At 59.1% G+C, this 15,383-nt stretch overlaps 1 protein-coding gene across 1 annotated transcript in view; it reads left to right on the top strand.

Moving 5' to 3' along the window:
* The window catches only part of LOC126428019 (transcriptional activator cubitus interruptus), a gene marked incomplete at its 5' end in the record, with an annotated part of 197,882 nt that overhangs the window by 128,157 nt on the left and 54,342 nt on the right, over positions 1-15,383 (top strand). Inside the window, one exon of the mRNA XM_050089899.1 lies at positions 11,994-12,329. Coding sequence (XP_049945856.1) covers positions 11,994-12,329 — 336 coding nt within the window. The remainder of the gene's footprint in view (positions 1-11,993; positions 12,330-15,383) is intronic.

Raw genomic sequence — 15,383 nt, 5'->3', positions numbered from 1 at the left:
GACCTGCATCTCTCGACCTGCCCATCCACACCCAGCTCCCCGTCCACCCGCGACACTCACCAGTACCTCCCTCTGACCTGCATCTCTCGACCTGCCCATCCACACCCAGCTCCCCGTCCATCCGCGACACTCACCAGTACCTCCTTCTGACCTGCATCTCTCGACCTGCCCATCCACACCCAGCTCCCTGTCCACCCGCGACGCTCACCAGTGCCTCCCTCTGACCTGCATCTCTCGACCTGCCCATCCACTCCCAGCTCCCCGTTCACCCGCGACGCTTACCAGTGCCTCCCTGTGACCTGCATCTCTCGACCTGCCCATCCACACCCAGCTCCCCGTCCACCCGCGACACTCACCACTACCTCCCTGTGACCTGCATCTCTCGACCTGCCCATCCACACCCAGCTCCCCATCCACCCGCGACACTCACCAGTACCTCCCTGTGACCTGCATCTCTCGACCTGCCCGTCCACACCCAGCTCCCCGTCCACGTGCGACACTCACTAGTACCTCCCTCTGACCTGCATCTCTAGACCTGCCCATCCACACCCAGCTCCCCGTCCACCCGCGACACTCACCAGTACCTCCCTCTGACCTGCATCTCTCGACCTGCCCATCCACACCCAGCTCCCCTTCCACCATCGACCCTCACCAGCACCTCCCTGTGACATGCATCTCTCGACCTGCCCATCCACACCCAGCTCTCCGTCCACCCGCGACACTCACCAGTACCTCCCTCTGACCTGCATCTCTCGACCTGCCCATCCACACCCAGCTCCCCATCCACCCGCGACACTCACCAGTACCTCCCTCTGATCTGCATCTCTCGACCTGCCCATCCACACCCAGCTCCCCGTCCAACTGCGACACTCACCAGTACGTCCCTCTGACCTGCATCTCTCGACCTGCCCATCCACACCCAGCTCCCCGTTCACCTGCGACACTCACCATTACCTCCCTGTGACCTGCATCTCTCGTCCTGCCCATCCACACCCAGCTCCCCTTCCACCCGCGACACTCACCAGTACCTCCTTGTGACCAGCATCTCTCGACCTGCCCATCCACACCTAGCTACCCGTCCACCCCCGACACTCACCAGTACCTCCCTGTCACCTGCATCTCTCGACCTGCCCATCCACACCCAGCTCCCCGTCCACCCGCGACACTCACCAGTACCTCACTGTGACCTGCATCTCTCTACCTGCCCATCCACACCCAGCTCCCCGTCCACCCGCGACACTCACCAGTACCTCCCTGTGACCTGCATCTCTCGACCTGCCCATCGACCCCCAGCTACCCGTCCACCCGCGACACTCACCAGTACCTCCCTGTGACCTGCATCTCTCGACCTGCCCATCCACACCCCGGTCCCCGTCCACCCGCGACACTCACCAGTACCTCCCTCTGACCTGCATCTCTCGACCTGCCCATTCACACCCAGCTCCCCGTCCACACCCGACATTCACCAGTACCTCCCTCTGACTTGCAACCTGCATCTCTCGACCTGCCCATCCACATCCAGCTCCCCGTCCACCCGCGACGCTCACCAGTGCATCCCTCTGACCTGCATCTCTCGACCTGCCCATCCACACCCAGCTCCCCGTCCACCCGTGACACTCACCAGCACCTCCCTCTGACAAGCATCTCTCGACCTGCCCATCCACACCCAGCTCCCTGTCCACCTGCTACACTCACCAGTACCTCCCTCTGACCTGCATTTCTCGACCTGCCCATCCACACCCAGCTCCCCGTCCACCCGCGACACTCACCACTACCTCCCTCTGACCTGCATCTCTCGACCTGCCCATCCACACCCAGCTCCCCATCCATCCGCGACACTCACCAGTACCTCCCTGTGACCTGCATCTCTCGACCTGCCCGTCCACACCCAGCTCCCCGTCCACCCGCGACACTCACCAGTACCTACCTTTGACTTGCATCTCTCGACTTGCCCATCCACACCCAGCTCCCCGTCCACCCGCAACACTCACCAGTACCTCCCTCTGACCTGCATCTCTCGATCTGCCCATCCACACCCAGCTCCCCGTCCACCTGCGACACTCACCAGTACCTCCCTCTGACCTGCATCTCTCGACCTGCCCATCCACACCCAGCTCCCCGTCCACCCGCGACACTCACCAGTACCTCCCTCTGACCTGCATCTCTCGACCTGCCCATCCACACCCAGCTCCCCGTCCATCCGCGACACTCAACAGTACCTCCCTCTGACCTGCATCTCTCGACCTGCCCATCCACACCCAGCTCCTCGTCCACCCGCGACGCTCACCAGTGCCTCCCTCTGACCTGCATCTCTCGACCTGCCCATCCACACCCAGCTGCCCGTCCACCCGCGACACTCACCAGCACCTCCCTCTGACATGCATTTCTCGACCTGCCCATCCACACCCAGCTCCCCGTCCACCCGCGACACTCACCACTACCTCCCTCTGACCTGCATCTCTCGATCTTCCTATCCACACCCAGCTCCCCATCCACCCGCGACACTCACCAGTACCTCCCTGTGACCTGCATCTCTCGACCTACCGGTCCACACCCAGCTCCCCGTCCACCCGCGACACTCACCAGTACCTCCGTCAGACCTGCATCTCTCGACCTGCCCATCCACACCCAGCTCCCCGTCCACCCGCGACACTCACCAGTACCTCCCTCTGACCTGCATCTCTCGACCTGCCCATCCACACCCAGCTCCCTGTCCACCCGCGACAATCACCAGTACCTCCCTGTGACCTGCATCTCTCGACCTGCCCATCCACACCCAGCTCCCCGTCCACCCGCGACACTCACCAGTACCTCCCTGTCACCTGCATCTCTCGACCTGCCCATCCACACCCAGCTCCCCGTCCACCCACGACACTGACCAGTACCTCCCTGTGATCTGCATCTCTCGACCTGCCCATCCACCCCCAGCTACCCGTCCACCCGCGACACTCACCAGTTCCTGCCTGTGACCTGCATCTCTCGACCTGCCCATCCACACCCCGTTCGTCATCCACCCGCGACACTCACCAGTACCTCCCTCTGACCTGCATCTCTCGACCTGCCCATCCACACCCAGCTCCCCGTCCTCCCGCGACACTCACCAGTACCTCCCTCTGACCTGCATCTCTCGACCTGCCCATCCACACCCAGCTCCCCGTCCACCCGTGACGCTCACCAGTGCCTCCCTCTGACCTGCATCTCTCGACCTGCCCATCCACACCCAGCTCCCCATCCACCCGTGACACTCACCAGCACCTCCCTCTGACATGCATCTCTCGACCTGCCCATCCACACCCAGCTCCCCGTCCACCCGCGACACTCACCAGTACCTCCCTCTGACCTGCATTTCTCGACCTGCTCATCCACACCCAGCTCCCCGTCCACCCGCGCCACTCACCACTACCTCCCTCTGACCTACATCTCTCGACCTGCCCATCCACACCCAGCTCCACATCCACCCGCGACACTCACCAGTACCTCCCTGTGACCTGCATCTCTCGACCTGCCCGTCCACACCCAGCTCCCCGTCCACCCGCGACACTCACCAGTACCTCCCTCTGACCTGCATCTCTCGACCTGCCCATCCACACCCAGCTCCCCGTCCACCCGCAACACTCACCAGTACCTCCCTCTGACCCGTATCTCTCGAACTGCCCATCCACACCCAGCTCCCCGTCCACCCGCGACACTCACCAGTACCTCCCTCTGACCTGCATCTCTCGACCTGCCCATCCACACCCAGCTCCCCGTCCACCCGCGACACTCACCAGTACCTCCCTCTGACCTGCATCTCTCGACCTGCCCATCCACACCCAGCTCCCCGTCCATCCGCGACACTCACCAGTACCTCCCTCTGACCTGCATCTCTCGACCTGCCCATCCACACCCAGCTCCCTGTCCACCCGCGACGCTCACCAGTGCCTCCCTCTGAACTGCATCTCTCGACCTGCCCATCCACTCCCAGCTCCCCGTTCACCCACGACGCTTACCAGTGCCTCCCTGTGACCTGCATCTCTCGACCTGCCCATCCACACCCAGCTCCCCGTCCACCCGCGACACTCACCACTACCTCCCTGTGACCTGCATCTCTCGACCTGCCCATCCACACCCAGCTCCCCATCCACCCGCGACACTCACCAGTACCTCCCTGTGACCTGCATCTCTCGACCTGCCCGTCCACACCCAGCTCCCCGTCCACGTGCGACACTCACTAGTACCTCCCTCTGACCTGCATCTCTAGACCTGCCCATCCACACCCAGCTCCCCATCCACCCGCGACACTCACCAGTACCTCCCTCTGACCTGCATCTCTCGACCTGCCCATCCACACCCAGCTCCCCTTCCACCATCGACCCTCACCAGCACCTCCCTGTGACATGCATCTCTCGACCTGGCCATCCACACCCAGCTCTCCGTCCACCCGCGACACTCACCAGTACCTCCCTCTGACCTGCGTCTCTCGACCTGCCCATCCACACCCAGCTCCCCGTCCACCCGCGACACTCACCAGTACCTCCCTCTGATCTGCATCTCTCGACCTGCCCATCCACACCCAGCTCCCCGTCCAACTGCGACACTCACCAGTACGTCCCTCTGACCTGCATCTCTCGACCTGCCCATCCACACCCAGCTCCCCGTCCACCTGCGACACTCACCATTACCTCCCTGTGACCTGCATCTCTCGTCCTGCCCATCCACACCCAGCTCCCCTTCCACCCGCGACACTCACCAGTACCTCCTTGTGACCTGCATCTCTCGACCTGCCCATCCACACCTAGCTACCCGTCCACCCCCGACACTCACCAGTACCTCCCTGTCACCTGCATCTCTCGACTTGCCCATCCACACCCAGCTCCCCGTCCACCCGCGACACTCACCAGTACCTCACTGTGACCTGCATCTCTCTACCTGCCCATCCACACCCAGCTCCCCGTCCACCCGCGACACTCACCAGTACCTCCCTGTGACCTGCATCTCTCGACCTGCCCATCGACCCCCAGCTACCCGTCCACCCGCGACACTCACCAGTACCTCCCTGTGACCTGCATCTCTCGACCTGCCCATCCACACCCCGCTCCCCGTCCACCCGCGACACTCACCAGTACCTCCCTCTGACCTGCATCTCTCGACCTGCCCATCCACACCCAGCTCCCCGTCCACACCCGACATTCACCAGTACCTCCCTCTGACCTGCAACCTGCATCTCTCGACCTGCCCATCCACACCCAGCTCCCCGTCCACCCGCGACGCTCACCAGTGCATCCCTCTGACCTGCATCTCTCGACCTGCCCATCCACACCCAGCTCCCCGTCCACCCGTGACACTCACCAGCACCTCCCTCTGACAAGCATCTCTCGACCTGCCCATCCACACCCAGCTCCCCGTCCACCCGCTACACTCACCAGTACCTCCCTCTGACCTGCATTTCTCGACCTGCCCATCCACACCCAGCTCCCCGTCCACCCGCGACACTCACCACTACCTCCCTCTGACCTGCATCTCTCGACCTGCCCATCCACACCCAGCTCCCCATCCATCCGCGACACTCACCAGTACCTCCCTGTGACCTGCATCTCTCGACCTGCCCGTCCACACCCAGCTCCCCGTCCACCCGCGACACTCACCAGTACCTCCCTCTGACTTGCATCTCTCGACTTGCCCATCCACACCCAGCTCCCCATCCACCCGCAACACTCACCAGTACCTCCCTCTGACCTGCATCTCTTGATCTGCCCATCCACACCCAGCTCCCCGTCCACCTGCGACACTCACCAGTACGTCCCTCTTACCTGCATCTCTCGACCTGCCCATCCACACCCAGCTCCCCGTCCACCCGCGACACTCACCAGTACCTCCCTCTGACCTGCATCTCTCGACCTGCCCATCCACACCCAGCTCCCCGTCCATCCGCGACACTCAACAGTACCTCCCTCTGACCTGCATCTCTCGACCTGCCCATCCACACCCAGCTCCTCGTCCACCCGCGACGCTCACCAGTGCATCCCTCTGACCTGCATCTCTCGACCTGCCCATCCACACCCAGCTGCCCGTCCACCCGCGACACTCACCAGCACCTCCCTCTGACATGCATTTCTCGACCTGCCCATCCACACCCAGCTCCCCGTCCACCCGCGACACTCACCACTACCTCCCTCTGACCTGCATCTCTCGATCTTCCCATCCACACCCAGCTCCCCATCCACCCGCGACACTCACCAGTACCTCCCTGTGACCTGCATCTCTCGACCTGCCGGTCCACACCCAGCTCCCCGTCCACCCGCGACACTCACCAGTACCTCCCTCAGACCTGCATCTCTCGACCTGCCCATCCACACCCAGCTCCCCGTCCACCCGCGACACTCACCAGTACCTCCCTCTGACCTGCATCTCTCGACCTGCCCATCCACACCCAACTCCCCTTCCACCCGCGACACTCACCAGTACCTCCCTCAGACCTGCATCTCTCGACCTGCCCATCCACACCCAGCTTCCCGTTCACCTGCGACACTCACCATTACCTCCCTGTGACCTGCATCTCTCGTCCTGCCCATCCACACCCAGCTCCCCTTCCACCCGCGACACTCACCAGTACCTCCTTGTGACCAGCATCTCTCGACCTGCCCATCCACACCTAGCTACCCGTCCACCCCCGACACTCACCAGTACCTCCCTGTCACCTGCATCTCTCGACCTGCCCATCCACACCCAGCTCCCCGTCCACCCGCGACACTCACCAGTACCTCACTGTGACCTGCATCTCTCTACCTGCCCATCCACACCCAGCTCCCCGTCCACCCGCGACACTCACCAGTACCTCCCTGTGACCTGCATCTCTCGACCTGCCCATCGACCCCCAGCTACCAGTCCACCCGCGACACTCACCAGTACCTCCCTGTGACCTGCATCTCTCGACCTGCCCATCGACACCCCGCTCCCCGTCCACCCGCGACACTCACCAGTACCTCCCTCTGACCTGCATCTCTCGACCTGCCCATTCACACCCAGCTCCCCGTCCACACCCGACATTCACCAGTACCTCCCTCTGACTTGCAACCTGCATCTCTCGACCTGCCCATCCACATCCAGCTCCCCGTCCACCCGCGACGCTCACCAGTGCATCCCTCTGACCTGCATCTCTCGACCTGCCCATCCACACCCAGCTCCCCGTCCACCCGTGACACTCACCAGCACCTCCCTCTGACAAGCATCTCTCGACCTGCCCATCCACACCCAGCTCCCTGTCCACCTGCTACACTCACCAGTACCTCCCTCTGACCTGCATTTCTCGACCTGCCCATCCACACCCAGCTCCCCGTCCACCCGCGACACTCACCACTACCTCCCTCTGACCTGCATCTCTCGACCTGCCCATCCACACCCAGCTCCCCATCCATCCGCGACACTCACCAGTACCTCCCTGTGACCTGCATCTCTCGACCTGCCCGTCCACACCCAGCTCCCCGTCCACCCGCGACACTCACCAGTACCTACCTTTGACTTGCATCTCTCGACTTGCCCATCCACACCCAGCTCCCCGTCCACCCGCAACACTCACCAGTACCTCCCTCTGACCTGCATCTCTCGACCTGCCCATCCACACCCAGCTCCCCGTCCATCCGCGACACTCAACAGTACCTCCCTCTGACCTGCATCTCTCGACCTGCCCATCCACACCCAGCTCCTCGTCCACCCGCGACGCTCACCAGTGCCTCCCTCTGACCTGCATCTCTCGACCTGCCCATCCACACCCAGCTGCCCGTCCACCCGCGACACTCACCAGCACCTCCCTCTGACATGCATTTCTCGACCTGCCCATCCACACCCAGCTCCCCGTCCACCCGCGACACTCACCACTACCTCCCTCTGACCTGCATCTCTCGATCTTCCTATCCACACCCAGCTCCCCATCCACCCGCGACACTCACCAGTACCTCCCTGTGACCTGCATCTCTCGACCTGCCGGTCCACACCCAGCTCCCCGTCCACCCGCGACACTCACCAGTACCTCCGTCAGACCTGCATCTCTCGACCTGCCCATCCACACCCAGCTCCCCGTCCACCCGCGACACTCACCAGTACCTCCCTCTGACCTGCATCTCTCGACCTGCCCATCCACACCCAGCTCCCTGTCCACCCGCGACAATCACCAGTACCTCCCTGTGACCTGCATCTCTCGACCTGCCCATCCACACCCAGCTCCCCGTCCACCCGCGACACTCACCAGTACCTCCCTGTCACCTGCATCTCTCGACCTGCCCATCCACACCCAGCTCCCCGTCCACCCACGACACTGACCAGTACCTCCCTGTGATCTGCATCTCTCGACCTGCCCATCCACCCCCAGCTACCCGTCCACCCGCGACACTCACCAGTTCCTGCCTGTGACCTGCATCTCTCGACCTGCCCATCCACACCCCGTTCGTCATCCACCCGCGACACTCACCAGTACCTCCCTCTGACCTGCATCTCTCGACCTGCCCATCCACACCCAGCTCCCCGTCCTCCCGCGACACTCACCAGTACCTCCCTCTGACCTGCATCTCTCGACCTGCCCATCCACACCCAGCTCCCCGTCCACCCGTGACGCTCACCAGTGCCTCCCTCTGACCTGCATCTCTCGACCTGCCCATCCACACCCAGCTCCCCATCCACCCGTGACACTCACCAGCACCTCCCTCTGACATGCATCTCTCGACCTGCCCATCCACACCCAGCTCCCCGTCCACCCGCGACACTCACCAGTACCTCCCTCTGACCTGCATTTCTCGACCTGCCCATCCACACCCAGCTCCCCGTCCACCCGCGCCACTCACCACTACCTCCCTCTGACCTACATCTCTCGACCTGCCCATCCACACCCAGCTCCACATCCACCCGCGACACTCACCAGTACCTCCCTGTGACCTGCATCTCTCGACCTGCCCGTCCACACCCAGCTCCCCGTCCACCCGCGACACTCACCAGTACCTCCCTCTGACCTGCATCTCTCGACCTGCCCATCCACACCCAGCTCCCCGTCCACCCGCAACACTCACCAGTACCTCCCTCTGACCCGTATCTCTCGAACTGCCCATCCACACCCAGCTCCCCGTCCACCCGCGACACTCACCAGTACCTCCCTCTGACCTGCATCTCTCGACCTGCCCATCCACACCCAGCTCCCCGTCCACCCGCGACACTCACCAGTACCTCCCTCTGACCTGCATCTCTCGACCTGCCCATCCACACCCAGCTCCCCGTCCATCCGCGACACTCACCAGTACCTCCCTCTGACCTGCATCTCTCGACCTGCCCATCCACACCCAGCTCCCTGTCCACCCGCGACGCTCACCAGTGCCTCCCTCTGAACTGCATCTCTCGACCTGCCCATCCACTCCCAGCTCCCCGTTCACCCACGACGCTTACCAGTACCTCCCTCTGACCTGCATCTCTAGACCTGCCCATCCACACCCAGCTCCCCGTCCACCCGCGACACTCACCAGTACCTCCCTCTGACCTGCATCTCTCGACCTGCCCATCCACACCCAGCTCCCCTTCCACCATCGACCCTCACCAGCACCTCCCTGTGACATGCATCTCTCGACCTGGCCATCCACACCCAGCTCTCCGTCCACCCGCGACACTCACCAGTACCTCCCTCTGACCTGCGTCTCTCGACCTGCCCATCCACACCCAGCTCCCCGTCCACCCGCGACACTCACCAGTACCTCCCTCTGATCTGCATCTCTCGACCTGCCCATCCACACCCAGCTCCCCGTCCAACTGCGACACTCACCAGTACGTCCCTCTGACCTGCATCTCTCGACCTGCCCATCCACACCCAGCTCCCCGTCCACCTGCGACACTCACCATTACCTCCCTGTGACCTGCATCTCTCGTCCTGCCCATCCACACCCAGCTCCCCTTCCACCCGCGACACTCACCAGTACCTCCTTGTGACCTGCATCTCTCGACCTGCCCATCCACACCTAGCTACCCGTCCACCCCCGACACTCACCAGTACCTCCCTGTCACCTGCATCTCTCGACCTGCCCATCCACACCCAGCTCCCCGTCCACCCGCGACACTCACCAGTACCTCACTGTGACCTGCATCTCTCTACCTGCCCATCCACACCCAGCTCCCCGTCCACCCGCGACACTCACCAGTACCTCCCTGTGACCTGCATCTCTCGACCTGCCCATCGACCCCCAGCTACCCGTCCACCCGCGACACTCACCAGTACCTCCCTGTGACCTGCATCTCTCGACCTGCCCATCCACACCCCACTCCCCGTCCACCCGCGACACTCACCAGTACCTCCCTCTGACCTGCATCTCTCGACCTGCCCATCCACACCCAGCTCCCCGTCCACACCCGACATTCACCAGTACCTCCCTCTGACCTGCAACCTGCATCTCTCGACCTGCCCATCCACACCCAGCTCCCCGTCCACCCGCGACGCTCACCAGTGCATCCCTCTGACCTGCATCTCTCGACCTGCCCATCCACACCCAGCTCCCCGTCCACCCGTGACACTCACCAGCACCTCCCTCTGACAAGCATCTCTCGACCTGCCCATCCACACCCAGCTCCCCGTCCACCCGCTACACTCACCAGTACCTCCCTCTGACCTGCATTTCTCGACCTGCCCATCCACACCCAGCTCCCCGTCCACCCGCGACACTCACCACTACCTCCCTCTGACCTGCATCTCTCGACCTGCCCATCCACACCCAGCTCCCCATCCATCCGCGACACTCACCAGTACCTCCCTGTGACCTGCATCTCTCGACCTGCCCGTCCACACCCAGCTCCCCGTCCACCCGCGACACTCACCAGTACCTCCCTCTGACTTGCATCTCTCGACTTGCCCATCCACACCCAGCTCCCCGTCCACCCGCAACACTCACCAGTACCTCCCTCTGACCTGCATCTCTTGATCTGCCCATCCACACCCAGCTCCCCGTCCACCTGCGACACTCACCAGTACGTCCCTCTTACCTGCATCTCTCGACCTGCCCATCCACACCCAGCTCCCCGTCCACCCGCGACACTCACCAGTACCTCCCTCTGACCTGCATCTCTCGACCTGCCCATCCACACCCAGCTCCCCGTCCATCCGCGACACTCAACAGTACCTCCCTCTGACCTGCATCTCTCGACCTGCCCATCCACACCCAGCTCCTCGTCCACCCGCGACGCTCACCAGTGCATCCCTCTGACCTGCATCTCTCGACCTGCCCATCCACACCCAGCTGCCCGTCCACCCGCGACACTCACCAGCACCTCCCTCTGACATGCATTTCTCGACCTGCCCATCCACACCCAGCTCCCCGTCCACCCGCGACACTCACCACTACCTCCCTCTGACCTGCATCTCTCGATCTTCCCATCCACACCCAGCTCCCCATCCACCCGCGACACTCACCAGTACCTCCCTGTGACCTGCATCTCTCGACCTGCCGGTCCACACCCAGCTCCCCGTCCACCCGCGACACTCACCAGTACCTCCCTCAGACCTGCATCTCTCGACCTGCCCATCCACACCCAGCTCCCCGTCCACCCGCGACACTCACCAGTACCTCCCTCTGACCTGCATCTCTCGACCTGCCCATCCACACCCAACTCCCCTTCCACCCGCGACACTCACCAGTACCTCCCTCAGACCTGCATCTCTCGACCTGCCCATCCACACCCAGCTCCCCGTCCACCCGCGACACTCACCAGTACCTCCCTCTGACCTGCATCTCTCGACCTGCCCATCCACACCCAGCACCCTGTCCATCCGCGACACTCACCAGTACCTCCCTCTGACCTGCATCTCTCGACCTGTCCATCCACACCCAGCTCCCCTTCCACCCGCGACCCTCACCAGCACCTCCCTGTGACCTCCATCTCTCGACCTGCCCATCCACACCCAGCTCCCCGTCTACCCGCGACACTCACCAGTACCTCCCTCTGACCTGCACCTCTCGACCTACCCACCAGTGACCCCACCCGGTGTCCCGCAGGCCCCCAGCGAGAAGCTGCGCTGCGAGGCCTCCGGCGCGTCGTGCGGCGTCAGCGTGGTGGAGGCGGACACCAGCTCGTCGTCGACGACTCTCCAGCACCAGCAGCACCAGGCGCGCCACGCCCGGCCTGCGGCGCGCATCAAGCGGGAGCCCGCCTCCTCCGCACCCGCATCCGCCGCCCCCGCCGTCTCGACCAGCCAGCAGGCGCTGTCGGTGGCGGCGCTGGCGGCGGCCGACGCCGATCTGGGCGTCGACGAGCCAGCGGACTTCATCGAGACGCACTGCCACTGGCGCGACTGCGGCACGGAGTTCCCCACGCAGGACGACCTCGTGAAGGTGAGCCGGACCACCCGCGCGAGTTGCTGTGAGGAGTGCTGTAAAGGCGTCGGCACACGGACCGTGCTGTCGAACGTTAACGCTGAGCGTGCCGAGTTCAACGTGCTGCTGAACGCTCAGGAACGTTGCCACTTGTGCAGACGGTACGTGGGGCCAACAGGGTATACGCGATCGCAACGCACTCCAGTGGCAGTTGAGGGATGTTTCTAGTTCGTAAATCACACTGTTCACTCAATGGGCGCGCGTAAAATTCCCAAGTTAGCTCTATTAAAACGCACATTTCCTGCATCGTCCACGAAAAGGAAAGTACCACGTCCAATCAATAAGGACACAGGCTTATAAAAGTTCCATTACAAACAGTGCGGTACAAATTTGGAATACTTTTCCGCATAAGATAAACATTATTTCATCATTCCCACATTTTAGTAAAATCTCAAAGTCAGTCTTACTCCATCACTGTTCCTACCCAGTAGCAGAATCTTTGCAACATGTGAATTACGAAGCGTAAAAGAAAAAGGAGCAAAACATCTTTATACAAGTAGCGCAAGCTGTCCTGTAGATTAAGCCAATCGAACAAACTCAACCCCCCAAAAAAGGTGAACTTATGTTTACATAACATCAAATATTGTAGTATATACTTACATTAAACTAATAATGAAGTATCAGAACCTAATAAAAACACGAACGTCAGGAAAAAAATTTAGAACTGGCAAGATGCGAACCATCAGCCCAACAATCGATTCCATATGGGACAATAATGCTACTCATTACGCTATACCAACAACACGCCCTTGGCTGATAAACATTGTATTTTACCTTATGCTGAAAACCTTAACCGTAAATATGTTCCTAATTAAAATTTAATTATAACAAGTTGTATCAATAACAATGCGTTTTGGGTGGATCTTCAGTGTGTTGCTGCCTTCAAATAGCCTACTCTCGTAATACGCAATTTAGAATAATTCTTTTGCCACGATAATGATATTTCTCATTATTTTATTGGAACGAATCACACAACTAACAACGGGTTTTCCAGTGATTCTCAATTTGCTGGTGCTCAGAAACGGCATATATACATATAGGCTTGAAATGAATGCCAATATGGCGCGTCTCACAACTCTGTACTGAAGGGGGACGGCGTGCGTGTGACGTAGGTGGCGTTGTGCCATCTCATTGGTCAACGCTCAGACGCACTCTGAATATCTGAAATGTCAGATATTGCTCTGCACGTTCGGTAAGACTCCCGAACGTGCTATTCCACGCTATGACGTCAGAAATTCGGCACGCTCAACGCTCAACGTTTGGATGCACGGTCCGTGTGCCGACGGCGTTCGCCTCTGTTGGGGACGCAAACCAACACGCGGTACGTGCATAATGCTTTTAGACCCGTCTCTTCGTTGTTCTTGCAACAGGAAGGAGATATATTGCTCCAACAGGATAACGCTCAGCCACACACTGTCCGCTAAACTTAACATGCCCAGCATGATGTGCCACAGGTTCTCTGGCCAGCACGATCTTCGGACTTGACTTCAGTTGGGCACATGTAGGATGTCACGGAACGAGAAGTGAGCTGTGCGACTCGTCAACCGACAACTCCTACAGAGCCACGCGAGCAGGTCGTAGCAAACCTACCCCAGGGCAGTATTCGCCACCTGTACCATCGACTGGATGCCTGAGTCAGCGCCTGCATTGGCGCGCGTGGAGGACACGCCATGTACCAATATGGGTGTTTCAGCACGGGTTGATGCCTCGAACCTCAGAACTGCTTGTGCTATTGATCTGTAAATGTAATAATTTCGTGTACCGCATATGCACTGATGCAACAGTAAATCTTGAGTGAATTGGAAACGTCTTAAAAGGTTGTACTCATTTTTTTCTGGCACTATATTTTGAAAAGCAGTTTCAATTTTCTCATTCTCGGTTGACAAAAAATGACGCTGCTGAACGTATAAATCCCAGCATAAGTAATTACACCCACTAAAAAGCTTTCGTGCAGTAACAATTAATGGTTTGCAGGATTTACTAGCGTGCCAGTAAAGTCCAGTTATATTAGTCCTCGAAAAGACAATATTCCAGGTTTTAGTGACCTGTTTTGGTATGACAACAAATGAATGAAGGCTCAGAGTAGATAGACACGAATCTGCACGATTTTGCTACAATATTTATATCCAATCTTGACTACAGGAGAAATATATTTGGATCACCATAGGATGAACTTTGTAAGAATATTTTACCGTATGCTCTTAATGCCGTATTTAGTTATCCCCTCCCAGTTCTTAAATACTTACATTTTTATTCCTAGTTTTCCGTTTCTGTTTTTAAATATATTTTTTTATGTTTGAAAAATAAATTCAATAAAATCGTGGACGTAATAAGCTAATTATTTACAGTTATATAGCTTTTGTATTCACGGTAATCCCAAAACACGTTTTAATCCAGGGTTAAATTGGCATGTCTTAGGAGTTTTAAGAGCCATTGAAATATGTGGTCTGGGGAATCCAAAATGGACCAAAAAGTGTTTTAGGCACTAATTTTTTCAACTTTTTTCAAGAGGATCTCCCCTTAAGTTCCCCTTGTGGTCTATATCCTATCCTATAATCTAAATGAACAAACTGATCTATGAAACAAGAATTTTATGAAAAATGTTACAAATTTTCTGCTGCACACAGAACTCATAAAAAGATTAAATAAGCTCCTAAACAACTCACTTTAGCATTTATACTAGTTATATTTCATAGTTTACTTTTGTACTAATTATGCAAAGTAATTATATATATCTATTTTACGCATCACCAAACTGAAATGTAACACTCCCAAAAGAAGTGGAGAAAATTTAAAACCAAATTCAGTGAACACATGAATAATCGTGGACGGGAATAATAATGAAAATTACGTATCAGCGTTCAATACATATTTCAGAGAGTAAAATCGTTAAGTGACAGACAATACACATGAACCAACAATGCCGAGATCTTTGACAACAAAATATATCGCTGTTGAGAATGCTGTGTTACCTGCAGAGCGACGAAGATGTGGTACTGCGCGGTCATCAGA

Source organism: Schistocerca serialis, chromosome 12 (assembly GCF_023864345.2).
Source record: "Schistocerca serialis cubense isolate TAMUIC-IGC-003099 chromosome 12, iqSchSeri2.2, whole genome shotgun sequence".
Taxonomy (NCBI): domain Eukaryota; kingdom Metazoa; phylum Arthropoda; class Insecta; order Orthoptera; family Acrididae; genus Schistocerca; species Schistocerca serialis.
This window is presented reverse-complemented; position numbering and strand designations above follow the sequence as displayed.